The 27,535-nt window shown below is 45.9% G+C and overlaps 1 protein-coding gene across 2 annotated transcripts in view; it reads left to right on the plus strand.

Moving 5' to 3' along the window:
- Positions 1-27,535, plus strand: part of REEP1 (receptor accessory protein 1) — a 125,226-nt gene that overhangs the window by 77,287 nt on the left and 20,404 nt on the right. For both annotated transcript variants that reach the window (XM_054472678.2, XM_054472671.2), the window contains exons 4-5: positions 6,596-6,716; positions 9,350-9,463. In XM_054472678.2, the coding sequence (XP_054328653.1) occupies positions 6,596-6,716; positions 9,350-9,463 (235 nt within the window). The remainder of the gene's footprint in view (positions 1-6,595; positions 6,717-9,349; positions 9,464-27,535) is intronic.

The raw sequence follows: 27,535 nt of genomic DNA on the forward strand, positions 1-27,535 counted from the left end.
GCAGAGCTCTCTGCTGAGCCATCCCTTGTCTCCCCGAGGCCTTGAGGCTCGCCCTGGAAGTCAGGTCATTTTGTACAGAGCTACATCAGGAAACTCCTGTCTGATTCACAAAGATGAGAGTAGAGGCCGGCCCAGTCAAGACTGTGTAGTCAATTAAATAGCACCTCCTGCCATCCAGCCTTTCCTCCTTAACCAGGCCCTCTGTCTGGTGCTAGGGGCCTCTTCTGTCCTCCCGTGTTAGTCTCACGAGCTCATTCCTGGGGATATCAGCATTTCAGCCTCACCGCTTTTTGCTGGGTGGAAATCCTATCTAATGATGGCTGTGTTCCTCCTGGGTAGCTGGAATATGCCCTTACCTGTGGCCCTGGAATTTTAGAGTTTCACATCTAGTAAGTGTTCAACAACTATTTCTGGAATTGATTTCATTTTGATTTTGGGAGGCATATTAGTTTTCTATTGCTGCCATAACAAATTACCACAAATTTAACAGCTTAAAACAGTACAAATGTATGATTCCACAGCTTCTATAAGTCGGAAGTACAGGTGGAATCATCCTCTGCTTAGAATCTCACAAGACCAAAATCAAGCTGTGGGCCAGGCTGGTCTCTTATCTGAAGGCTCTCCCCTTCCAGGCCCATTCAGGTTATTGGCAGAATTCAGTTCCTTATGATTGTAGGACTGAGGTCTCCGTTTTCTTGACACATGCCACCCCCTTCATCTTCAAGCCAATGATGGCATGTCGAGTCCTGCTCATGCTTTGACTCTCTGTCTGCTTCTGCCACCAGTTAGGGAGGATCTCTGCTTTTGTTTTAAGGGCTCTTGTGATTAGATTAGGCCTACTCCAATAATCCCATATAATCTCCCTATCTTAAAGTCATCTGCTCAGTAACCTTCATTACATCTGCAAAGTCACATTTGCAATGTAAAGTAACGTATTCATGGGAGTTACACCAGGGAAGAAGAACTTGGCCAAAACTCTGCCGACCGCAGGAGGACATTTGCTACCTGGTGTGTTTGGAGCATGTATGCAGGTATGGGTAGAATCCCCGTCTCTTCCTGACCCACGTGGAGGCCTCTTCTGCTCCCTTATTTGGTCTCTTAGCTGGGGGTGTCCAGGCAGTTTGTGGGTGGGAAGTGAGGGTCCTTTGCTCTTCTGCTGGCGGCCTGAGCTCTGCAGGAAAGAGGCTCCTTAGGAACCTTTCTGCCTGCTTTATCCCACAGCCTGATCATGCCCTCACCCTGCTTTCTCTTTTTCTCCCAACCTCCAGGTATCATAGATCCTAGTCTCCTTCCTTCCTCTCACACTGAGAACAGGCACAGGATGGGCCCATCAGGGAACGTAGGAATTTTGCTTCACTTCCAAGGACATGGGCACCATCTCCGCAGCTCTGAGCATTCTTTACTATTCAAAAAGGTTAGGGGGAGAGTTTCTGTGCTAAAATATGTCTTCTGTCTTCCTAGAAGCACCTTTAACTTCTGTTCTCTTCCAGAATTGGAGCCGCTTGTGTGGACCCTCTTTTCCTCACTCTTCGCTCACCCCCATTCCCCTCTTCCCACTTCTCCCCTAGGGCAGATCCCTTTTCATGGGTAACCTTGTAAAACTTTCCATCTTGATGAGAACAGCATCTATGGTCCCAGAATAGATAAGATGGTGGCTTGTTTCACAGGTTGTAGAGGTGATTTCATTTAGTTTTTTTTTTTTTTTTTTTCATAAAATAATACAGGCTGGGCGTGGTGGCTCATGCCTGTAATCTCAGCACTTTGGGAGGCTGAGGCAGGCAGATCACTTGAGGCCAGGAGTTTGAGACCAGCCTGGCAAACATGGTGAAACCCCGTTTCTACTAAAAAATACAAAAATTAGCCAGACGTGGTGGTGCGGCACCTGTTGTCCCAGCTATTCAGGAGGCTGAGGCAGGAGAATCACTTGAACCCAGGAGGCAGAGGTTGCAGTGAGCCGAGATTGCACCACTGTACTCCAGCCTGGTGACAGAGCGAAACTCTGTCTCAAAAAATAATAAAAATAAAAATAAAATAAAATAATGCATACATAAGGAAAAATGAAATAGAAACAGTATACTGAAGAGTAAGTGTCTCTCCTCCCTGAGACCCACAGTCTCTCTCCCTAGAAGTACCACTGTTTTTTTTTTGAGACGGAGTGCCGTGGTGCGATCTTGGCTCACTGCAACCTCTGCCTCCCAGGTTCAGGTGATTCTCCTGCCTCAGCCTCCCGAGTAGCCGGGACTACAGGCACGTGCCACCATGCCTGGCTAATTTTTTGTATTTTCACCATGTTAGCCAGGATGGTCTCAATCTCCTGACCTTGTGATCCGACCACCTTGGCCTCCCAAAGTGCTGAGATTACAGGTGTGAACCACCATGCCTGGCCAGCAACACTGTTAAAAGTTACTTATGTTTTCTTTTCTTCCAGAAATGCTCTATACACATTTATTGCATGTATTTTGGACAGTTTCATCCCATGTCTAACCCTCTTAGAACACATCTGCCCCTCTAGAGTGTCTGGGTGTTATATGGGGAGAGTAGGGAGAGGACAACTGCCCTGTGCTCCAGTGCTGTGCATTTGCCTTGGAAAAGATGGAGGAAATGTGGTGGGTGCCTGTGGCCTTTTCAAATACATCTCAGAGGTCAGGGCTCTTCAAGGAGTTCTCATTACAAAATGAGTAGGGCCTTTCTCTGCCTCTCGAGGTAGGCTGGAAGAAGACTTGGTGGGGATTGTGTTGGTAGAGCCAAGGGACCCCAAGGCCTCTAGGAAACACAGTGTCTGAGTGGATCAGCCTATATTATCTTGTGATGCCTGGCAAGGACCTGGTTTTGTATGTGATGATTCCAGAGGCAGCAGGACTGTTCCCCTCCATCCCATGCCCCCACACTTCAGTGACAAGAGATTTTTAAGGCTTTATGTGGGGAGGGCGTGGCTTTAAATCCGGAGTCAGCATATTTTATTTTGTAAAGGGCCAGATAGTAAATGTTTTGAGCTTTCAGGCCATATGATCTTTATTGCAACTACTCAACTCTGCCATTTGCATGAAAGGAACCATAGACAATTAATAAATCATTGTGCATAACAGTGTTCTAATAAAACTTTATTTATAAAAACAGATGACAGGCTGGATTTGGCCCATGGGCCTTGGGTTATTGGGACCCGTGGATCCATTCTAGCAAGCAACAGAGACCCCTCTGACAGACTCAAAGAAAAGAAAACAATGATGCTCTGTTGGTAGATGCTGAAGTAACTCACAGAATAAAAGGAAAAGCAGAAACACTAAGACTCTGGAAAGGGAGGAGCCAGAGTGCCTCAGGAACCCTAGCACCGAAGCACTGATAGTTACTCCCCTCAGCACTGTTCACAAAGAGGTTCCCTTGTAGTTCGGCCGAAGTAGCTAAAGATCATAACCATTGTAAATATCCATTCATGGGGGCCTGAGCCGGTACTCATACACTCGTATGCAGCCATTAAGATGAGTGAGATAGGCCGGGCGTGGGGGCTTATGCTTGTAATCCTAGGCAGGCGGATCATCTGAGGTCAGGAGTTCAAGACCAGCCTGGCCAACATGGTGAAACCCTTGTCTCTACTAGAAATACAAAAATTAGCTGGGCATTGTGGTGCATGCTTGTAATCCCAGCTACTTGGGAGGCCAAGGCAGGAGAATTGCTTGAACCCAGAAGGTGGAGGTTGCAGTGAGCTGAGACTGCACCATTGCATTTGCAGCCTGCGCAGCAGAGTGAAACTCTGTCTCAAAAAAAAAAAAAAAAAAAAAAAGATGAGTGAGGTAGCTATCCCTGTAGTGGCATGAGATAGTCCCCAAGGCACACTGTTGATTGTGTGTATGTGCTGGGAGAAGCAAGATGTAGTAATGGGTGTATAGAATGCTTCTCTGTGTTGGGGGCAACTCAGGGAGTCATATATACCTGCATGATGTATCCCTGGCCCTAGTCTACCTCTGGAAGGATATGCAAGTACCTGATAATGTTTTTGCTTTTAGAAAAGGGACTAGGGGTCAGGTGGGGGAAGGAGACTCTTTGTTGTATACTCCTTTGGACTTTTAGAATTTTTTTTAACTATATGCATGCATGACCTATTTTTTAAAAAGACATCTTTTATGTAATAAATAAAAGAGCTGCAGTGCGACAGATTATCTATGTGTCTTGTGTTGGTGTCTGAGCTTGCTGGATTCATTTCCTTTCCCCTTGGGGCTGGTGAATACTTGTTTTCAAAACAAAAGTTCCTCCGTTATTAATCACCAGAGTGTTCAAATGTGAGAGAATCACACCTCTGTTCTTCAGCCTCTCTCTTTTCTGGTGTGAAACATTAAACAATCTTGCCACACAAGTGCCCACTAATTGCTGAGGGAATATTCAGGAAGCACCTACCAGAGGCAGAAGGCCAGGGGCCAGGAGACCTTGGTGAGGAAAGGAGGCGTGGGTGGGGCTGCTGACTGGGGGATGGGGGTGTCTGTGTGAGAGTTAAGGGCCCTCCAATGACTTGCCGTTTTTGATTTTCTGATCGCTTATCTGGGGAGGATGCCTGGAAAGGACTTTCTGATCTCTAAGACTAGGACAGTTGACTGTCTCATCTCATAGCATCAGGTTTTAAGGATACCTGGGATTTGTTTTAAGCGAGTGTGGGTAAGACACAGACATGGAAATAATTGTCACGAAGGGAGGAGTTTCTTTGCTCACAGATTCCTAGAAACAGGAGGCACAGCACACCATGCAGAGCCATGTTGGGGGCCACTCAGGGTCCGTCAGGAGAAGAGGGAGAAACCGGGGTGAGGGCCTTTAACACGTTCCACATTAAAGGAAGGAAACGGCAAAGCAGGGTGGGCAGGCTTGGGCTTGGCTGGTTTGAATAATCTCAGTAGGCTCTGGGGTGTATGGGGCTATCTCTGGTTGTCTAGCCCTGGCCCTGGGGTGACTGGGGCAGGTGGAGGGTGGCCTGGAATGTGAGAGTCCATCAGAGGTGGTGGCTGGAGCCTGGGCCCATGGATTGATTGGTTTGCATATGAAAGGTGTGTTGCAGGTGAGTTCTTTTTTTTTTTTTTTTTTTTTTTGAGACGGAATCTCGCTCTGTCGCCCAGGCTGGAGTGCAGTGGCGCGATCTCGGCTCACTGCAACCTCCAACTCCCGGGTTCAAGCAATTCTGCCTCAGCCTCCTGAGTAGCTGGGATTACAGGCGCCCGCCACCACGCCCAGCTAATTTTTGTATTTTTTAGTAGAGACGGGGTTTCAACATGTTGGTCAGGCTGGTCTCGAACCCCTGACCTTGTGATCCACCCACCTCTTCCTCCTAAAGTGCTGGGATTACAGGCATGAGCCACCGTGCCCGGCCAGTGAGTTCTTTACTATCTCTAGCAATTGGCTCACCTTGTGGGGGGGCAGTTCCTCCAGAGTAAGCAAGGCCCCCAAGTACATCAGAATACAGAAAATAAAAAATAAACCATAAACACATGGTTACTACACCTCTGGACTGCCAAATGTGGTTGCTCGGGTTGTTGACAGCATAAGATATCTGGCCAAGCAGGTGAATGGGGCTGAAATCCAGACCAAGCTCTGTGGTATGTGGCCACAGAACTGCTTCCAGTTGAAAAGGCCAGTTTTCTTCTAATACATTCAAAAGCACCATGTGGGCTAGCACTATGGCACTTGTCTCAGGTTTCTGTTCTATATTATTTGTGATTATTTTGTAAATCTCTGTTTCCCTGACTGGACCCTTAGTTCCAAGGATGCCAGAATCTTGTCTGTGTTTCCCAGTGGACCAGAAGCTCCATGAGGGCAGGAATCAGGTCTTCTTTGCTCACCGTTGCCTCCCTGTACCTCCTTGTACCTGGTGCTCAGTACAAGCTGGCACGTACAGGGACTGGGTGCCTGTGGGGGGGACAAATAAATGAACAGTCTTGAGGGTATGCAGGACTGCAAACTCCAGAATTATGTGTTATCTGCACCGTGGACTCTTCTATTTCTTGGCACTAAGAAGATCAAAATCTGTCTGCCTGCCATTGACTTGAGTAGGGTGAGTAGCATTCTTCTTCCTGCCAAGAGCTGGGCTCTTGTCCCTGCCTCTGTTTGGGCCAAGAAGGCAGCCAAGAAAGAGAGGCTTTCATTCTCAGTCTAGAGATTTTTTGTCAACTCTTCCCTGCTGTAATTCCCCCCAGTGTTTGTCCCTTCTTAGATGTGAGTGAAGAGTGAGTGACTGGGTGTACAACGTAGAAGAGATCCTCTGAGCCTGTAGGCTGTGGCCAGAGCCCTAGCTCCAATCTAAATGAGCACAGCCCAGCAGGAAGCTCCAGCCTGTGCCAGGCAGGGCCACGGGGGTGATTGCTGGAGAGGACCTGTGTTCCTGGTTTGCTTTGGCAACAAAAGAAAACACGAACTGGTTTTCAAAGAGAGGCGTTGGGGTTGTACTGCGTGTGTGCAAGTGTGTGCCCTCGCCTTCATAGGTGGAGGACAGAGGAATCTGGGAAACTTGCAGCCACATGCAAACAGGAGAGGCGTCCTTGCCACCCACCAGGTCTCATCCTTCAAAAGGGCAGTGTTGCTGAGAACCTAACAGAACTTGTGTTTTCATCTCTCTCTCCAGGTTTCCATTCTATTATGAACTAAAAATAGCATTTGTAGCCTGGCTGCTGTCTCCCTACACAAAAGGCTCCAGCCTCCTGTACAGGAAGTTTGTACATCCCACGCTATCTTCAAAAGAAAAGGTAATATATGCTGCCATGCCTTTCATTCTTTCTAGCAAGTGAGAAAATAAGTAATAAATAAAAAGGGATGATCTTATTGCAGGAGACTTCTCATTTGGCTCTCATTTGCCTCCAGCAAGTCATTCCTCCTAATCGTTTTTTTTAAGTGTATTTCTGAGACGTGTTTAGAAATAGTGGTGAAGTTCTCTAAAAGATGTTATTTGTCATTATTTACTGGAAAACATTTCCATAAATTGAAACAAAAGAAAGAAAAAATTCACTCAGTTTAACCACGCAAAGTGAATTTCCTTCCTTTTGTCATGCTCAGCCCCTGTCCTTTTATAGACATGATTTTTACATAGACTATTTAAAATCTTACCTGGAAGCCAGGTGTGGTGGTGCATGCCTGTAATCCCAGCTACTCAGGGGTATAAGGTGGGAGAATCACTTGAGTCCAGAAGTTCAAAGCCAGCCTGGGCAACCTAGAGAGTCCCCATCTCTTAAAAAAAGAAAGAAAGATTAAAATTTTGTGTGGATTTTTTTTTTAAAAAATGACTTTTAAAACTTAACATAAAATATTTGTATCCTGAGATCTTAAATGTGTTTGCACACAAATCCATTTCTACTTGGTCTTCGTAATACCCGTGATGATGTTCTCTTACTGCTAGATATTTAGATTGTCTCTACTTTTTCCTGATATAGATAGTTCTGCAGTGAGCACTACCATTCCTGGAGTTTAGTTGCTTCCTTTGATTGTCTTAGAATTAATTCCCAAGAGCAGGATTATTGAGTCAAACGATTCAAACATTGTATCATTCGTTAACTATATTACTTACTAAGCTGATTGTGTAGTGGGGTTTCTTAACATAAAATAGGAGCATCATAGGTGGCTTGATAGATTAATGTCTATTGTTTCTGAAAGTTGAATTCTTTGGACTAGAAAGGGGAAGGCTTTGGGAAACATGCCAGTTGAATGAGCAGGCTACTGTACAAGTTTCTGAAAATCTCTTTAGGAACTAGGACCGCAGCACTTCCTGTCTCAGAAGGGTGGATTTTGAGGAACGGATCCTTGTCTTGACCTGGTTATCAAATCTCTGCTCATCCTACTTCCCTTTCCCCAAATGCTGGGCTTCCCCTGAAGCTGCCAGTGTAACTTCCATTGAAGTGAAGGTGACTGACTCTTAAGAGTTGCCAAGAATCACTTCCAAAGGGGTGGTGGTGGGGAACAGGGGGGTCACAGTTAGAGGGCCTGCTGCTGTGACTTCCTGGGGAAGCCTTCCACAGGGAATCCAGCAGGAGGTTGCTGACCCACTTGCACACGTCAAAGCAATGGAAATACACTAATGCGCAGAATTTGACTGAGGCCAAATGTCATTGTCTTACCGAACTCTGAAATGAGCAGCTGTCATGAAAAACAGCCTTTTTTTTTTTTTTTTTGGGATGGAGTCTTGCTGTGTTGCCCAGGCTGGAGTGCGGTGGCACGATCTCGGCTCACTGCAACCTCTGCCTCCTGGGTTCCAGCAATTCTCCTGCCTCAGCCTCCCGGGTAGCTGGGACTATAGGCACGTGCCACCATGACTGGCTCATTTTGTATTTTTAGTAGAGATGCGGTTTTACCATGTTGGCCAGGCTGGTCTCGAACTCTTGACCTCAGGTGATATGCCCACCTTAGCCTCCCAAAGTGCTGGGATTACAGGCGTGAGCCACCGCACCCCGCCGACAAACAGCCATTTTCTTAAAACAATGACAACAACAAAACACTCCCAAACAAACAAAAAGAATACACCAAAGTTAATCCAAATTTGAACTAAACCAATATTGTACTTGGCTTTGGTCCCTGAAGAAGACCTCAATCCTGTTTTCCATCTCACCTTTACCTTGTTGCATGACACTGGATGACTTCTAATATCTGATTTTATTTGAATATCTGTAAAACAATCTCCCTTATCCAGTAATACTCATTTCTTTCGGCTTTGTAATCCCTCCCATCGATATACAAATGGGGTGATATTTGATTTTAGAATTAAATAACTATAGAATAACAGAATTTTAGAACTGCAAGGGCTCAACCCTGTCAAAATAAGGAAGATGACATGGTTATCATTTATTGAAACTAGCCACTGTGTTAGATGTTTTACTGGAATTACCTCATTTAATCCTCACCATGCTCCGCAAGTTGGGTATTGTCATTATCCTCATTTTTCAGAAGACTAAAACTGTGTGTAGAGAGGCTAAGTACTTGCCAAGGTCTGACAGTCAGTTGGTGGCAGGTCTGAGGCTAGAAGCTCGGTTCTGGGCATTCTCTCCACCCTGGGTGCTTTCAGTGTCTGGTGAGTGGCTGTGTGTAGAATGGCAGGCAGGGCTGTCCACTTCCAGAACCTCCTGGAGCCCCCTGGAAGGTTAGAGGGCTTTAGAAACAATCTCAGGGCATCGCTGGATCCATAAGTTGCAGTGTTTTCAGAGTTCCCTTTTCTACTCTCCTGTATCTCTGCTCTCCCCTCTGCACACACACCCTCAAAGTGCCTACAGTTTTTCAGGTCCAGCAAGAACAAGGATTGGGCAAGCTGCCAAGCCCAATGCTCAGAGGAAAGGAAAGAGAACAGAGATGTATTTGAACCTTCCAACTCAGTGTGCCTCTGTTTTTCCTTTGACAGGAAATCGATGATTGTCTGGTCCAAGCAAAAGACCGAAGTTACGATGCCCTTGTGCACTTTGGGAAGCGGGGCTTGAACGTGGCCGCCACAGCGGCTGTGATGGCTGCTTCCAAGGTACTGTGCTGGAAGTACCACAACTACACGAGTCTCAGTCCCTCTAGTTTGCCCTTCTCATCACCTGTGCAACCACACAGAACGGGCTAAGGACCAATCAGTGGTTTTTCATCTTTTAGGGGTCCTTTTGAAAATCTGATGGAAAAAAATGCTGAATCTTGCCCCAGAAAATTCTCACCCCCCAACACACATGCCCACATACTTGCAATATCAAGAGGTTCCCAGAGCCCCTGAAGCTCATCTGTGGGTCCCAGGTTAAGAATTTCTAACTTATCCAACCCCACTGGAAACAAGAAAATAATAGAATTTCTAACTTACTTGGCACTTAGGCCTGGGAGAAACTGAAGAGGGCAGGGGAGAGAGGGAGAGAGTGCTTCTCTGCAGTTTCCTAGGGTGCACTGGGAGAGTCACCTAAATGCAATGGACAGGTGGAGAGACTACCTGAGTAAGCGGGTGGACTCACTCACGCTCATGTGGTCCAGCAGATCCAGGGGAAGGAACCCAGGTCCCAGAATAAGTTGAGTGGTTCAGACGTGGAGGTCAGTAATGTGCCAAGCCATAACAACTGAGGCAGAGGAGGTTTGAAATAAACACCGGTCTGTGGGATGTTGCGGTGTGAGCATTACTTCTTTCTCTATTCTCTCCAGCCCTTTTCAAAACTGTGTTTCTTCCTAGCGTCTTCTCACATCACCCTCTCGTTGTTGTCGTCAATTTGTCATTATTTACGTAGACCCGAAAAAGTTAAATTGGTCAGATATTTCCTCTCATGTGAAATCAGCAGATCATCCTAGTGTTCCCCAGTGACAAGCCCAACAACCATATGTGGAGTAGAGACCTACGTTCAGCTGGTGGTGGAGGGAAGGCAGTTATGCTGATGTTTGGAAAGACAGTGGTTGGGAGGTGAGTTGTATTAGCATAAGGAAGTTAGTCCCTTGTGGTGATGTGAGGGTTTTGGGAAAGGAGGCAATGGGGCTGTAAAAGGTTTGCAAGATGATTAGTACAGATCTTGGTGCTCTATGAGCATTGTGTGGATGGCAGGATGGAGGGTGCTGAGAGCCCATTTCAAGAGACTGAGCTGGATTTTCCTTGCCCTGAACCAAAGAGAAGCACATTAGGATCATTTCTGGAAGAGACTCAGCACACTGGGCCGGGTGGTTGCTTGAAAAGTACCTTTCAGGAAGCCAAGGAATTCTGCAGACAAAGCCTGGGCAAGAGGGAAGGGGAACCAAAAATGAATGATTCCTCTTTCAGACAAGACCAGCTCCATCTGTAACACAGAATTGTAGCTAGGTGTCCCGCCATTCCATATGGCAGATCTCGGGGTTGGGGGTCCAGGGGGTCTCTGCCCCCTTTACTATAATAGCTGCTGGCAAAATGAGGGATCCCAGTGAGTATCTTTAGAAGGGAAATTCTGCTTTGGTTTCCCAAGATCAATCAGGATTTACAAACAGCAATAAATTCTAAGAACCTTCTATTTGAGATGCAACCATTTTATGCTTTAATCTTTAAGCTGAAACAAAAGAGAACTCAGAATTGCTAAATTCTGAATTCATTAAGCCAACCTGGCAACGTAAACCTACGGAAACCCTGTCTCAGCCTCTCTCTACCCCATCTGTTCTGCCTCTGAAGTCTAAGGAAAACAGGCTGCTGCGCTTTCCTCCGTTCGTTCATGGAGTATAAACGTGCTGTATCTGTCAGGGTGGTTCAGTGTGGGTCACCTGGTGACACAGCTGCGTGCATGTAGATTTCATTCTGAAAATAACTTCCGCAGGCCATCCTTTTCTGGGTCTGCCTCAAGATGGAGCCTCCAGAGTCTTCCTATCATCCTGGCCAATCACTGCCTGTCCCCTAACCACCTGGGAAGCCTGTGAGCCCGTCTTCTCCATCCAGGCACCTTATAGCAGCTGAAACCTAAAAGAAGCGCCAGACAGTCTGAAAGTTGCCTCAGGAAATAAGTGCTCATTAGTTCTTTCCAGCTGGACTAATGTAATGAGGGACATCTGCTTTCTGTTGAATTTGGTTTCAGATGAGAAAATTTTCTGCCTTGTGGGGCTTTGCTTTTTCTCTCTAAATATAAATATCTGGAGAGAGAAAACACATATTCTCGTCTAAAAATAATGCCCTCTATTTTTGAAACAGATGTGTACTTAAATAAAAGAAGAAGTAAAATCCAAAAATCCAATCTAGCTGAGGTGTACATCAGTGGTTTCCATAGCAACAGTAGATCACTTCAGGCCTTGGTCAAAGGATGATGACTCACCAGTGGGTCCAAATCTGGCTTGCATGCCCAAGCCACCTGGAGAGCTTTGCTTTTTATTTTTTTTAATAGATTCTCAGATGTGCTGAATCAGAATCTCAGGCAGTGGGCCCATGAATCTCTATTTTTAACAAGTTCCCCAGATGATTTTTAAACAGCCAGCTCTGTACAAGTCACTGCCTGAGGCCCCATAGAGAACCATAGAGGGCACAGGTGATTAGGGTTAAAGTAGTTGATTTCTGTAACATTCCTGGAATGCAGATTCACCTCCTTGGAAGCCTTAACCTTGAGAATGAGGAAAGCAGTGGCTGTGTGGGAACCGGGCAGTGGGGAGGGGGAGACTGGTGTTTATTTCTCCAAAACTTACTGCCAATTGAGAAATACTATGATTGGACTACAAATTCTCCCACTGTTTTTTTTTTTTTTTGAGACGTAGTCTTGCTCTGTTGCCTAGGCTGGAGTGCAGTGGTACAATCTCAGCTCACGGCAACCTCCGCCTCCCGGGTTCAAGCAATTCTCCCTGCCTCAGCCTCCCAAGTAGCTGAGATTACAGGCACCTGCCACCATGCCTGTCTAATTTTTATATATTTAGTAGAGACTGGGTTTTGCCATGTTGGCCAGGCTAGTCTTGAACTCCTGATCTCAGGTGATCCTCCCACCTCGGTCTCCCAAAGTGCTGGGATTACAGGCATCCCACATCTTTTGTAGTGCTCCCAAGAGCCTAGCACAGTGCCTTGCACCTGGCTGAGCCCTTATCAACCTTGTTGATTACCCAAGGGGAATAATTAAAGCAACTGCCTGAAAAAAAGACACCCTGCAAAGTCACCCATGGCTGGGGTGACTATATAATTTATTGTTCAAACCAGGACACATTTGAGAATGTAAAAGATGCTTATAATAATTACTCTGAAACAGCATGTCTAAACTAGGCCTGTTTGGCCAGTCATGGTGGCTCACACCTATAATCCCAGCACTTTGGGAGGCCGAGGTGGGAGAACTGCTTGAGCTCAGGAGTTAGAGACCAGCCTGGGTAACATAATGAGACCCTGTCTCTACAAAAAATTAAAAATTAGCCAGGCATGGTGGCATGTGCCTATAGTCCCAGCTACCTGGGAGGCAGAGGCAGGAGGATCATCGCTTGAGCCCAGGAGGTAGAGACTGCAGTTAGCCATGATCATGCCACTGCACTCTAGCCTAGGTGACAGAGTAAGACTTTGTCTCAATAAATAAATAAAAAATAAATAAATAAGTAAAATTAAATAAATAAATAAAATAAACTAGGCCTGTCCCAAGGAAACCAGGATTTATGATCAGGTGATTCCTGGCTTCATTTTAAATTTCTTGGACCTGCCTGTCTTCTCCTCCCACAAAACACCCTCAACTTACAAATCAGTTCTCACTCTCAGTATCTACTGCATTTAGTGAAAGGGATGCAAGAGAGAGTGTTGCATGGTGAGAATACTCTTCCTTAGGATCATTCCTGGAAGAGACTCAGCACACTGGGCTGGAATTACAGGCCAGGAAACAGATTAGTTCTGACAGATTAAATGGAGGCTGGGATAAAATGATGGGATGAAAGAGTAATTCCTCCTTCTATCTTCTTTTTTCCATACTTCAGTGACTTTCTACGAGGAAACTATGGAGCTTAAACTGAAGAATGAAAAATCTTTTGACTACACTTTTAGTTAATCCTTTCAAAAATAATGTTGAGCCCTGTGTCCTTTCTCTAATAAAATTAATGTTTGCAGGAGTGTTTTTTGTATCATCATGAATTGTGGAAAAAATTTGTAAACCACATTATTATATAAATAGAAGTCCTGACCAGGCATGGTGGCTCATTCCTATAATCCCAACACTTTGAGAGGTCGAGGCAGGCAGATGACTTGAAGCCAGGAGTTCGAGACTGGCCTGGGCAACATGATGAAACCCCGTCTCTCCTAAAAATACAAAAATTAGCCTGGTGTGGTGGCATGCACCTGTAATCCCAGCTACTCGGAAGGCTGAGGCAGGAGAATCGCTTGAACTTGGGAGGTGGAGGTTGCAATGAGCCACTGCACTCCAGCCTGGGCGGCAGAGTGAGTGAGACTCTGTCTAAACAAACAAACAAACAAAAAAAACAACAACAACAAAAGGAAGTTCTTATTAATTATTTTTTATATAAGGTCTTTCTAGGTTGCTTAGGCTGACCTTGTATTCCTTGGTTCAAGTGATCCTCCTACCTCAGCATTCCAAGTAGCTGGGATTACAGGTGTGCACCACCATGCCCAGCTTATTAATGTTAATATTACTGTTTTGTCTTAGAACTGGAAGAGCTAAAACAAACAAAAAACATCAGGCATGAGAAATTTCTTCCGGGGAATTTAACCCCTATCCCACCCTCAATTTCCTACAAGGCTAACCCCTATCCCCGGGAAGTGTTGATGCATCTTTCTTTGAGTGAAAACTGCTGTGCATCCTTCCTGAGGACACACTTCTCAAGAACCCTCTGTCTCAGCATTCCTAGTCTCTACTGACTCTGCTCCTAAATGCTACCTGTCTCCTAACCCGTAATTCCATCCAGAGGGAAAACTGAACCCCAGGTCTTTTTAAGACTGGAAATGAAAAATCTCTCTCTTAAAAAAAAATAATGCTCTAGAAATTTGTTAAGCAAAACATATTCTCACGTGAAAAATAAACCATAGGCTGGCCACAGTGGCTCACGCCTGTAATCCCAGCACTTTGGGAGGCTGAGACGGGTGGATTACCTGAGGCTGGGTGTTTGAAACCAGCCTGACCAACATGGAGAAACCCTGTCTCTACTGAAAATACAAAATTAGCCAGGCGTGGTGGTGCATGCCTGTAATCCTAGCTACTCGGGAGGCTGAGGCAGGACTTGAACTCGGGAGGTGGAGGTCGCGGTAAGCCGAGATCACACCATTGCACTCCAGCCTGGGCAACGAGTGAAACTCTGTCAAAAAAAAAGAAAGAAAGAAAGAGAGAAAGAGAGACAGAAAGAGAGAAAGAAAGAGAAACCAGTGAGACGAACCACTGAACTAAAGTTTTAAAACCATGGGGTCTCCAGGCTACCTTACTTCCCTTGCAGTTTGAACCACATACTAGGTTTCTTCTGCCTGCTGAATTCTCAGACCTGGTAGACCAACATTTGTTTTTCACTTGTCTCATAACTCGAAAAATAATGTTTTAGTTCCCCTGGTGATCTTGTCTCTAGAACATTTCCAGTAGTACCAATACTATTACTATAGTCCACCTGTTGAAGAAAGCTGCTCTAAGTAAAACCAGCATTCTGTGAATTAGGGATCCTTCTCTTGCAGTTTGTTTTCAGAGTTGTGTTTGTGTGTATATGGCTCCATCCTCCACCATCCCCAAATCTGGTATTGTAAGCTTCTTGAGATGAGGGGCTCTGGCTTCTTTTCCTTTGTTTCCTGCTTAAAAAATAAACAAAAACAGAATGTTTAGTGCTTTGCACTCATAGCTGTTGATTAAGCCTTGTTGATTGATTTGAAGTATATACCTTTTTGATTCCTCCAAACCTGCCCTGTCTAGTATGGTAGCCACTTGCCACATGTAGCTGTTTAAATTTAAATTAATTAAAATTGAGTATACCGGCTGGGCGCGATGGCTCACGCCTGTAATCCCAGCACTTTGGGAGGCCAAGGCGGGCAGATCATGAGGTCAGGAGATCAAGACCATCCTGGCTAACACGGTGAAACCCCGTCTCTACTAAAAATAAAAAAAAATTAGCCAGGCGTGGTGGCAGGCACCTGTAGTCCCAGCTACTCGGGAGGCTGAGGCAGGAGAATGGCATGAACCAGGGAGGCAGAGCTTGCAGTGAGCTGAAATCGCTCCACTGCACTCCAGCCCGGGCGACGGAGTGAGACTCTGTCTCAAAAAAAAAAAAAAAAAAAATTGAATATATGTTGGGGACCAGCCTCAACACCACCCTTAGGGTACCTGAAGTCCGGTGGCGACAAAGGAATGAAAAGAGACAGGTTAAGAATTCCTAAAGGTGGGAGCCAGGGGGCCAGTTGCAAAATGGAGGCTGCAAAAGACCCAGAGTTCTGGTCTCCACAGTATTTATTGAGTACGATCACTTAGATCTAAGAAGCAGATGTTCAGGGCAAAACAGTGAAAAGGAGGCAGTACGTCATAGGCGCAATCTATAGCAATAGTGGTTTAAATGAATCTCCTTTGTGCTCAAACAGCACATCTTTAACTTATCGGAGAGTAGCTAGTGGGAGCAGGCTTAACCAGGAGCCTGCACGTCTGTCCACATTCCAGTGTTTCAAAGGAGTGTCTTTCTCCTTGAACACAGTGTTTACAGATAAGAGAGCGGGTCTCACTCTGAGCATGGGGACATGATGGCAATTAGGAGGCTTTCCTCCTCAGAGGCCTCTTGTGGCTTTCCACAACTTATTGTCCCATATTTTTATGGTCAGTTTATACAGGCACCCCACAACCCCTTTTCCCAACAGTATACCTAAAATTGAATTCCTCAGTTGTACTAGCCCCCCACCCCCTTTTTTTTCTGAGACAGTGTCTCACTCTTGCCCAGGCTAGAGTACAGTGGCACAATCTCAGCTCACTGCAACCTCTGCCTCCCGGGTTCAAGCAATTCTCCCTGCCTCAGCCTCCCGAGTAGCTGGGATTACAGGTGCCTGCCCCCACGCCTGGCTAATTTTTGTATTTTTTAGTAGAGACAGGGTTTCACCATGTTGGCCAGGCTGGTCTTGAACTCCTGACCTCAGGTGATCTGCCGGCCTCAGCCTCCCAAAGTGCTGGGATAACAGGCATGGAGCCACTGCACCTGGCTGTACTAGCCCCATTTCAAGTCCTCATTCGCCAGTATGGCTGATAGCACATTTCCATTACTGAAGAAAGTTCTTTTGGACAGCACTGCCCCAAGCCCTCTGTTAACCCTCCAGGGTTCTCCTTTGCCTCTTTTTCACCCCTTTGCCCACAGTTGCTCTGGCTTCGACAGGACACCCACCCCTCCTTACCTACTCAGCTCCTTGGGGCCTCTGTATATAAGGTTCACCAGGAGCTGGAAACTCAGCCTATAGCAGCACCCATGCTGTAGCTCTTATTTCTTCTTCCTCTTTACTGGTCTGGCCCTGCTTTCACACCATGACCTCTGCTTTCCTGACTTGCTCTCTGAAACTCAGGCACTTGGCCTGCAATTATAGTCAGTGGCCAACAGCGGATAGCCAAGCCTTGGTTATAGTCCTTAGCATCTGAACAGCCAGGCACAATCCACTGAGACTTAGATTATTTTGTTTTTCCACTTAAAAAATTTCCCACTCTTTCCTTAAAAAGAAAAAGAAGCTCTACAAAACAGTTCAGCACAATAGAAAAAAAAAAAAAAAGCCCTCTCCCACATATCCTTATCTTTTATCCATCAGTGCTCTATCTAAATGTCTAGCTTGAGTAAAATACTGCTTTTAAGTCACCATGAAACTATTTTTGGAATCAAAAGCTCATTTGAGGAAGTTCGTAAGCCCAGTGATTTGGGGTTTCTGACCTGACTGGAGTCAGTTGCCTTGCCTTTGTTTTGCTTTCTAGCAAAAAAAAAAAAAAAAAAAACAAAACTACCTGTTTACAATTAGTCAGAGGGCAGGCATTGATTTTCTTTTTATAAAACCTCCCTGTGTCAGCTCATAGTTAGGAGATATTTCCAAGGACAGAGAAGAGATGACTGCTGTCCCCTACCCAGATCCATATGTTTCACCTCTCTGGCTTTAGTCTCTACCACCTATTGAATCAAAGAGGGTAAGGATTCCAGAAAGCCCTGTGTTTGTCTCTTCATCCCTCAGAGGAGCATTTCCTGGCCACTGTGCTAGCTCACATCAAGTTAGCCCTCTTTCTTCGTTTTTTAGCCAAGGACTATGTGACATGAAGTTAATATTTAGAATTCACCATGGCAACCATTTTTAAACACCAAGATTATTTAAACTGTTACGGACAAACTGCTGAAAAAGTTTGGAAGTATTCCTTACCCTCCAGTCTCCCAAATATTAGTCAACTCATACCCAAGTTTCACTCTCAAAACGTGTCAAAGCAGAACCAAGCAAGACTTTTTACCAGCGTGCTGGATTCTGGCTCTCCCAGTGTTTCTACCTGGAGTGTTACCTCACCTCACACTGCTCCATGCATAGTGAAGTGGATTCAAATGAATGAAACACCCACATCACACTCAGCTGAAGAGGAAGGGCCAGGAATTCACATAGAGTTGGTGGTCTGACATTACTTACCTGCTCTGTTCTGTGGCTACCTGTGGAGACTATGCAGCCTGATGCCTCAAGGGTCCAAGAGGAAATGGGGAAGCCTGCCTGCCTGACCTCACAGGGCCCAGTGAACCTAGAGGTCTGAGGAAACATTTGAGGATCATGAGTGAGTGGGAAGGGCTGTCTCTTGGCTGTGGTGACACGGCACCTCCTCGTTCTCCTCTTCTCTCTGATTCCCCTCTCATGTTTGCCTCCTCCCTCCTTTCCTCACTCCTCAGTGTTAGATGAATTTCTCTGGGCCCCACCTTTCTCTCCTCTCTCTCCTAGCACCATCTCATCTTGTCCCTCACCTTCAGCTGTCACCTGATGACCTGGTTCCCAGCTGGGCTTCTCTGCCCAGGGCTCAATCCAAGTGTTCCTGGTTCTCTGCTGAACATCTCCCTTGTTTCCTTCGTACTTTAGTCAACAGTCCTGTAACTCCAAATCTGCCCTTCCGCGTGTCCCACGTCTGATGATAATGAAATTACCATCTTGTCAGGCACCCAAGCTCCAAATCTCTGTTACCTTTGATGCCCCACCTTCCTCCCACTTACTCTTCAAGTCCTAACCATTTGACATCCCTTCTCTGCTTTTGGACCTTCCTCCACACCCTTCCTTCTAGCTTGGACTGTTGCAGTAGCTACCCAAATGGTCGACTGCTCTCTCCCTTCCTGTTTAAGTCCTGTGCAGTCCGACCCTGATCCTAGCCTTTCAGTCTTGTCTCTCCTTACCTCTCTGGCTCTTGTGATACTGCATTCACAGAACTGCCTTCTGTACTATTCTGGAAATAGCAACTCTGAGCACTGTTTCCAGAATTTTCTCTTTCTTGCCTCTGCCTTTGCTCATGTTGGTGCTTCATCTACCTCTGTTTCTACCTCTTTGAAATCCTCCCCACTCTTCCAGGTTAATGCCATCTCCTCCATGAAGCCTCCTCTGATCCCTAGGTAGAACTGGCCTCTCACTCCTGGGTCCTCTGCACTAATGTCATCATGTATATGTATCTTACCTGCATCTCCATAGGTGCTCAGTAAATGTTAAAGGAATGAAAGACTGTTGTGCATATTTTTAGCTGCCATGACCAACAGAGCAATACTTAGAATCAAGGATATCCAAAGTTGGGCTTTGGAGATAAGCAGGCCAGGTTTAAAAGTCCCAGCTCCCTACTTACTGCTGTACCTCTGTGAACCTCGCTTCTTCACCTGCAAACAGGGATGATCATAGTACCTGCCACAGGAGTTATGAGGCAGTGTAAAGACTTCACAGAATGCAGAGCTCATAATAAATGTTTAATAAAGGTTGCCTGTTATTTGCTCATATATCAGTTTGATCTCAGGCTGATTATGATCTTCTCTTTCTTCACTGTTGAACAGAATAAAAAAAAACAAGTCAGGCCCTGGTATTGGGATGTTATTTACAAGTCAGGCTCTTCTGTACTGGCAGCTGACTTTCCTACCTTGTCCTGGCCCACCTCACATGTGCTGTGTCTTCCTGCACAAGCCATGCTCCCCTGGGCTCAGGGTTCCCCACTGTTCTGGGCCTGACTTTTCATAGGGGTGCTTCTTCCTCCTCTTCCACCCTGAGGTGTGTGGGCCCCTGAGGGGCAGCTTATGACATGTGAGCACCTGCCACCCACCAAGACAGGAGGAAGGTCAAACATGGGCTGCTGGAGCAGCTGGAACCCTCACTTCAGGGAGGAAACCAAGCAGGGGTTTGAGTGACTTGCCTAAGGTCATGCAGCTGTTAGTTGTTGAGCCGTGATCAGCACCAGGGTCTCTAGTTCCTCCAGTATCCTTGCATCACTCCAAGCCCTCCCCATCACAACACACACACCCTAAACTGACACTTCCTGGCCATTTTTGTGCTTGGATTACACTACCAGGCCCTGGTGGCTGAGCACCTGGACTGTCCCTCACTGAGGATTTTAGAGTCTGTCACACCCCAGGGTACTGCTCTTCTGACGATCGATCAGCTCTCTCGGCCTTGCGGCAAGGCTGGGAAACACTTAATGCAGGGTGAAGGAATGAGGATCACAAGTACCTGTCACCGTAAGTCACAGTTTCTGTAAAGCTCGATCACGTGCGATAGGTGGGCATGTTTGCACACCAGTATAATTAGAGCTCACTTTGCACCAGCGGCTGGGCAGATTTGTCCTGTGGGTCCCCCTTCCCACCCTTAGTCCTTCGTGCCTTCTCATTGTCCCTTTCCAGCAGGGCCTTTGCCTCTGAAGGAGGAAGCATAGACGAGGCAAAGCTTCCAGCTGAGACTTCCACAGGTGAGGCCGGGGCAGATGCTGTATGTGGAGGGTCCCTCCTGGTGTACTCTCCATCACCAGGCAAGGGCCTGGCTCAGATGGCCAGGCTTGGTCTGGCTACAGAGACCCGACTCGCCTGAGCACTGTCATTGGTCAGCACAGGCCTTTCTCACCTCCCAGGCTTCCACTCCTCACCTCCCATCCAGCCTGCTCTGAACCAGAAGCACCAAGCCCGCCTCCCTCACCAGTTAATGCTTGTTCTTGCCTGCTGTCTCTCCTTAAGGGCACTTCCCAGAAAGGAGACTAGAAAATACCGTCTGTATTCCAGACAACCACGTGCTTGCTGCAAAGTGAGAGAAAAGGGGAGAACAGATACTGGGGGCAAGTTCTTGGTGTGTGCCACGTGGCATATCTAGGATGTTCTCATCATTCAACATCCTGCCTCCTTCACACTGCTCACCTCTCAAAAACCTTCAGTGGAGTACTCAGTTTATTGTCAAAAACCAAGTTTAGGCAGCTGAAGCCGAATTCTCCCAGGCTGGTCTCCTTTTACTCACTGGCACCAAAGCCTCTTCTCCCCAGGTGGGTTCACTCACCGTTTCCCAGGTGCACCTTGGGTTTTCATCCACTCTCACGCCCTGGCCCAAAGCACTTCCCCGCCAGCACGCGCCTTCCCCCGCCTGCTTCAGAGGATGCAGCCCTCACCTCACTCCTCACTCGGGTTTGACCCCTTGTGTGAGAGGATGAGGCCTCTGCGCGTGCCTAGCCATGGTGACGGTGCCATCCCCTGCCCTGTACTCTGGCATGATGTTGGTCATCTTTGTCACTTGTGGCCTTGTATGCACTTTTGTGTCTTGATGCCCCAGCTAGACTGTGAGCTCCATGGGAGCAGGGACCGTACCATCCTCGTCTTTGTTCCTCTGCGGTGCTTCACGCAGAGCTTCGTGAACACTCCAGCAGCATCTGTTGCGAGTGAGTGAATAAATGGGTGAGTGAGCGAGGGAGTGCTGTCAGGAAAGAGGTGAAGACATGGCTCCCTTCAACCCCATTTTGTTGCCTTGGTGCCCATGGCTTTTTTCTCCTTTTCCCCTTCATCAGGTGGCTCGACTCTTTCATTTTATCTTCTCTTTGGACCTGAGAGAAGGGCAGGTAACCCTGTTGAGAGGTGTGACTAACTCCAAACTGATCCAGTCGGGCGGCGAGGCCAGGCCGCCGGCTCTGCTCACCAGCACGTGGTCTGGATCAGAGGCAGGTGTCCCCCCTGCCTTGGCACCTGCGTGTGCGTGTGTGTTAATCCATGTGGGGCACACAGAGCCGGGCTCCACTTCATTGTCTTTCCAGAGACTCTTATGGTGTGAATTTGGTAGCATCTAACATGTGATTAACTTACTTGGGTTTTTTTTTTTTTCTTTGTTTAATGCCTGGAGAATGGATTGAATTTGATGATGGATGCTATTGCAGTAGAAATTCTCCTTCTCTGTTTGGTTTGTTAATCCCATTTTGTGTCACAGACAAGGGCCTGGTCCTCATGCAGCATGTCATTGGGAGCCTGCTTGGCTTGGATGTGGCGCATGTATGGCTGTGGAGGCTCACTCCACCAGTGAGGCGGGCACCCCATGGGGTTTGGAAGGAAGTACTAACTCCTTCTGAATTACCGGTGGGAAATGTGGTTGTGCTGGTGGCTTTGTTATGAATTTCCTGACTCACTAAAACCCTTTGTCTTTATTGTTGTCCTCAGTAGCAGGCGTTAGATATTGTGTCAAGTGAGATGGGCTAAACTTCGTGCTTTGCTGGAGCCTTCCCCTGTGACTTGGTGTGTCCCTCTGGAAAAGAGGACCTCATTAAGGGCTCAACACTCATTCAGTTTCTGGAGATACCATGTACTCCTTCTTAGTTCTGTGTTGCTGTTATTGCTGTTTTAATTACTCCTATGTCTTTTTTTTTTTTGGTCTAGATGGCATTGCTCAGCATCATGCACACTGTATATTCACAAAATAGGTCCTCAGGGTGACCTTAAGTGAGTGCTGCAGGTGTTACTGAAAATTAAATTGTACTTATTTTTTAAAGGTAACGCATGTTCTTGGTGCAGAATTATAAAAGGACAAAAGAGAGTGTCCAGTGAAGAGTAAGTCTTACTCTTACCCCTGCCTTCCACTGGCATGGTTGTTTACAAAGAAACCACGTAGCCTTTTTGCAGTCATTTCCGCTATTCAGATACATCCCTGGCCATGAACAAGGTATAAGTGGACCCCCATCTCCTTAGCATACAAAACTACAAAGACCTCACTTAGGGTGGATTGAAATGGCCGTTCTCAGTGGTGACAAATACTAACACATATTCCTTCTTTTTCTACCTGGTCTCCATCTTCACCTACCCAAGTCCTCCACCCACCCAAGTTCAAGCGCAGTCTCCTCTGGGACGCCTTGCCTCTCCGATGTGTGCCCTCTGCCCTGTGCACCCACAGCCCTCTGACACTTCTTATACACTCCTTGCAGACACATCTCAAGGCTTGTTCAGCAGGATCCTCTTTCAGGTCTGGGACCCTGGCTGATGTATCAGGCTGAGGTGGGGATTTCCCACTGTCACACTTCACCCAGGCAGCAGCTCCATAAATGGTCATACGTTCATTTATGCAACTCTTTAACCCCAAATGTGTATCAAGTAGAGTGGCAGATGCCAAGGCTGCAATAGTGAATAAAACAGACAATAGAAATACTTAAATATCATTGTGTGGAGTACAAGAGAGAAGTACAGCTCAAAGGCTGTAGTGACAGCATATTACAGGGAACTGGGATGAGTAGAGAAAGCTGCTCTGAGAAGTGCAACCATATTTCATTGAATCTAAAAAGCTGTGGTTTCTGAGACACATCATTATCTTATGTTCCACTAAGAAAGATAATATTGCCAATTAAATTAGGACACAATGTTTTTTCACTTAGAATGTTTATTTATTTATTTATTTATTATTACTATTTTTGAGACAGAGTTTTGCTCTTGTTGTCCAGGCTGGAGTGCAATGGCACGATCTCGGCTCACTGCAACCTCTGCCTCCCGGGTTCAAGCGATTTTCCTGCCTCAGCCTCCGGAGTAGCTGGGATTACAGGCATGCACCACCATGCCCGACTAATTTTGTGTTTTTAGTAGAGATGAAGTTTCTCCATGTTGGTCAGTCTGGTCTCAAACTCCCGACCTCAGGTGATCCACTCGTCTTGGCCTTCCAAAGTGCTGGGATTACAGGCATGAGCCACTGCGCCCAGCCAGAATGTTTATTTCTTCTTATTAAAAAGACTCTTAGACATCTTTTTTTGTCTCTTTTATAAATACATTAAAAGGAACACAGCTGGGCACGGTGGCTCACACCTGTCCCAGCACTTTGGGAGGCCGAGGTGGGTGGATCACCTGAGGTCAGGAGTTTGAGACCAGCCTGGCCAATATGGTGAAACCCCCTCTCTACTAAAAATACAAAAATTAGCCAGGCGTGGTTGTGGGCGCCTGTGATCCCAGCTACTCAGGAGGCTGAGACAGGAGAATCTTTTGAACCTGGGAGGCAGAGGTTGCAGTGAGCCAAGATTGTGCCATTGCACTCCAGCCTGGCTGACAAGAGCAAAACTCCATCTCAAACAAAAAACAACAACAAAAAAAAAAAAAAAAAAAGAAAGAAAAAAAGGAACGCATTAGCACAATAAGTGGTTAAGATCTCTCTAACCTCACTTTTTCACTTTCAGAGTCTCCTGAATCACTTTTCAACTCAGCGTGTCAGTATCCACTTATGACTGTGCCATATCATTCTCTGTTCCTTCCAGTGTGTTGGGTGATGTCGAGCTGTTGTTTCTGGGATTTTCATTCATGCCAGTTTTGATGCTGCCAGTTTCTTGATCATACCAGAAAGTGTCAGTGAGATATGTGTTAGACAACTGAGATTCATATTCCTTTCTCAAACAGTTCTTAAATGGTTTGTTAATTAAACACTTAGGGGTTTCAGTTGTCCAGTTATGCCAGGGAAAATAACAACCAAGTATATCTATGTGTAGGCATTGACAATGATGTCAGGACAGCAGCAATTGTAAGACCCACCCCGATTTCAGAGATGAAAAATATGTCTTAAAATTACTGGATTAAGAAAATGTGGCACATATACACCATGGAATACTATGCAGCCATAAAAAATGATGAGTTCATGTCCTTTGTAGGGACATGGATGAAATTGGAAATCATCATTCTCAGTAAACTGTCGCAAGAACAAAAAACCAAACACCGCATATTCTCACTCATAGGTGGGAATTGAACAATGAGAACACATGGACACAGGAAGGGGAACATCACACTTCGGGGACTGTTGTGGGGTGGGGGGAGGGGGGAGGGATAGCATTGGGAGATATACCTAATGCTAGATGACGAGTTAGTGGGTGCAGCGCACCAGCATGGCACATGTATACATATGTAACTAACCTGCACATTGTGCACATGTACCATAAAACCTAAAGTATAATAATAATTAAAAAAAAAAAGAAAAATATGTCTTAAAATTGATGAAAATCATTTTCAAGAAGTCTAGGAGTAGGTGGGTGCTGTCATTATTATTCTGGTAACTTAGTGATGTCTTTTTAAATTTTAAAAATAGAGACGGAGTCTACCTATGTTGCCTGGGCTGGTCTTGAACTCCTGGGCTCCAGCAATCCTGGGCTCCAGCAATCCTCCCGCCTTATCCTCCGAAGTGCTGGGATTGCAGGCATGCACCACCAGATGGGCCTTCTCAGAGCTTTTAGTATGATAATGTGGCTCATGGAATTATGGGGAATATGGTATTAACGCTTTCCAAATTTAGAGAATCCAAATTTATTTCCCCAAAGTAGGGAAAGCAATTTTGCAGAATACCAATGAACAACTCGTGGTTCTTCCCAGAAGACAATGGTCCAGAATAACAAAGATTCTGCAGAGCGGAGCTGAACTGACAGTGTGGAATGGGGTTTGTGGAAAGTGAACAGGAAGGAATGAGATTTTGTGTAGAGACTGAGAAGGGCTGAAAGGTTTACAAATGAGAGAGGCATGCTGTTTCTTTTTTTTGTTTTTTTTTTTGAGATGAAGTTTTTGCTCTTGTTGCCCAGGCTGGAGTGCAATGGCGTGATCTTGGCTCACTGCAACCTCCGCCTCCTGGGTTCAAGAGATTCTCCTGCCTCAGCCTCCCAAGTAGCTGGGATTACAGGCGTGCACCACCACGCCTGGCTAATTTTGTATTTTTAGTGGAGACGAGGTTTCACCATGTTGGTCAGGCTGGTCTCAAACTCCTGACCTCAAGTGATCCACCTGCCTTGGCCTCCCAAAGTGCTGGGATTACAGGCGTGCACCACTGCACCCAGTCAGGCATATTGATTTTAACCGTCTCAGAGTGTTTTGATGGGCAAGGGCTAATTTGTTTTCAGGAGTCTTGTATCTGTGCCACTATAATTTCCTCGGACACAGGCCTAGGTTGATACTGAGCTATTATTATCTCCCTCTCTTTCCTAACCTCTGCCACTGCCAGTGTGATATTGGAGCTAGACTGGCTGGCTTCTGGGAGTTGAATGGAGCACTTTGCTAAAATGAACGTGTACGATGCCTGCTGTTGCTTTCTCTCACATATGTTGCTGAGCGACAATGAGCAAGAACTGGCAAACTGTATTGAGGGAATTCATCCCTGGCCGTTTATTTGGGCTTGGGGTCATGAAGCTCAGGAAGTGACCTTTTCCACCTCTGCTTTCAATAGCAACCTTTGTGTCTTAGGCAGCTTTCAATAGCTTTCAATAGCAACCTTTGTGTCTTAGGCAGCTTTCAATAGCTTTCAATAGCAACCTTTGTATCTTAGGCAGTAGCCACAGCATCAACATCATTATCATCATAGTTGACATTTTTGAAGACTAAATATGCAATGGGCTATGTGATGGGCACCTTAAGGATGTAATCTCATTAAATCCGCACCAGCAGCCGGCCATTTGGATCCTCTTCTGCAAATGAAGGTCTTGAGGCGGAGAGAGGTTAAGATCACTCAGCTGTTGAATGACAGGGCTGGAATTTGAATCAAGGCCTGACTCAGGAACTACTGTTCTCAATCTTCACTTTCTGTAGCTTCTGCTAGGGCACTTCTGTGTTGTATCTGTACATTTGTCATTTTACGCTTTCTCAGAAATCAAACTGCATTTTTGGTGTTTCATGTTAACACCTAGCACCATGTTCTTGCCCATAAAAAGTACTTGGTAATTGTTGAACAAGTAAAGTAAATGAAGAAATGAGAGGATGAATGAAAGAGTGAGTCAGTGAATAGTTTGCTTGAACACTAACCTAACATTGAGTTACTCACTTATAGTTAGCAGAATATTTTATCACTCATTTCAGAATCAAGTTTTGTTCCTTAGTCATCAAATTTCTTCTAAATTCTAGATGCTACCTAGAATGTTTCTGAGTAAAATAATCATGGATCATTGGCTGTTACATTTGAGGGGTTATATAATGGGTGTCTGGCTGGTCCAGCCTCCATTTTGTTGGCAAAGACCACCCAGCTGTTCCTGCCAAGGACGTGAGGCCTTGGACCCTTGCCCAACCATCACTCTAGAGCAGTGTCTGAGGTAACCAGGGTTATTTCTGTCTTTTTTTCACATAATATCCTCCAAATACTTCTTGGCCTGGACTTACAAGTCTATTTAAATAGTTTTCTTTGTGTTATTGTTGCTGGTTTCCTGGCGACTTGGTTTTTATATCTTTGGTAGATTGGGAACAGATCTAGTTCATATTTTAGTGCATCTTGCTTTTAGTCTGGCACGTCTTTCTTTTTATTTTTTTGAGACAGGGCCTCACTCTGTTGCCCAGACTAGAGTGCAGTGGTATGATCCCGGCTCACTGCAGGCTCTACCTCTTGGGCTCAGGCAGTCCTCCCACCTCAGTGTCCCGAGTAGCTGGAACTACAGACACATACCACCATGCCCAGCTAGTTTTTAAAATTTTTTGTAGATACAGGGTCTCACTATATTGCCCAGGCTGGTCTCAAACTCCTGGACTCAAGCAATCCTCATGCCTGAGCCTCCCAAAGTACTGGGATTACAGGCATGAGCCACCACACCTGGCCTCTTCTGGCATTTCTTCTAAACCTGCCTGCAAGCCCCTTTTGTTTCCCCCTCCCCTCTAATGAACTCATTTTGCATCTGCTCCTTGATCCTATCTGGATTTTTCACTTCAGCGAATTGCTGTGCTTTGTTGGTTCATTTTCATTATTTTTTATATTAAGTAAAATGAAAAAATCTTCCAAACCCTTCTCTCACCCCTGAAAACCTCT

The sequence above is a fragment of the Pongo pygmaeus genome, chromosome 12, assembly GCF_028885625.2.
Source record: "Pongo pygmaeus isolate AG05252 chromosome 12, NHGRI_mPonPyg2-v2.0_pri, whole genome shotgun sequence".
Lineage (NCBI taxonomy): Eukaryota > Metazoa > Chordata > Mammalia > Primates > Hominidae > Pongo > Pongo pygmaeus.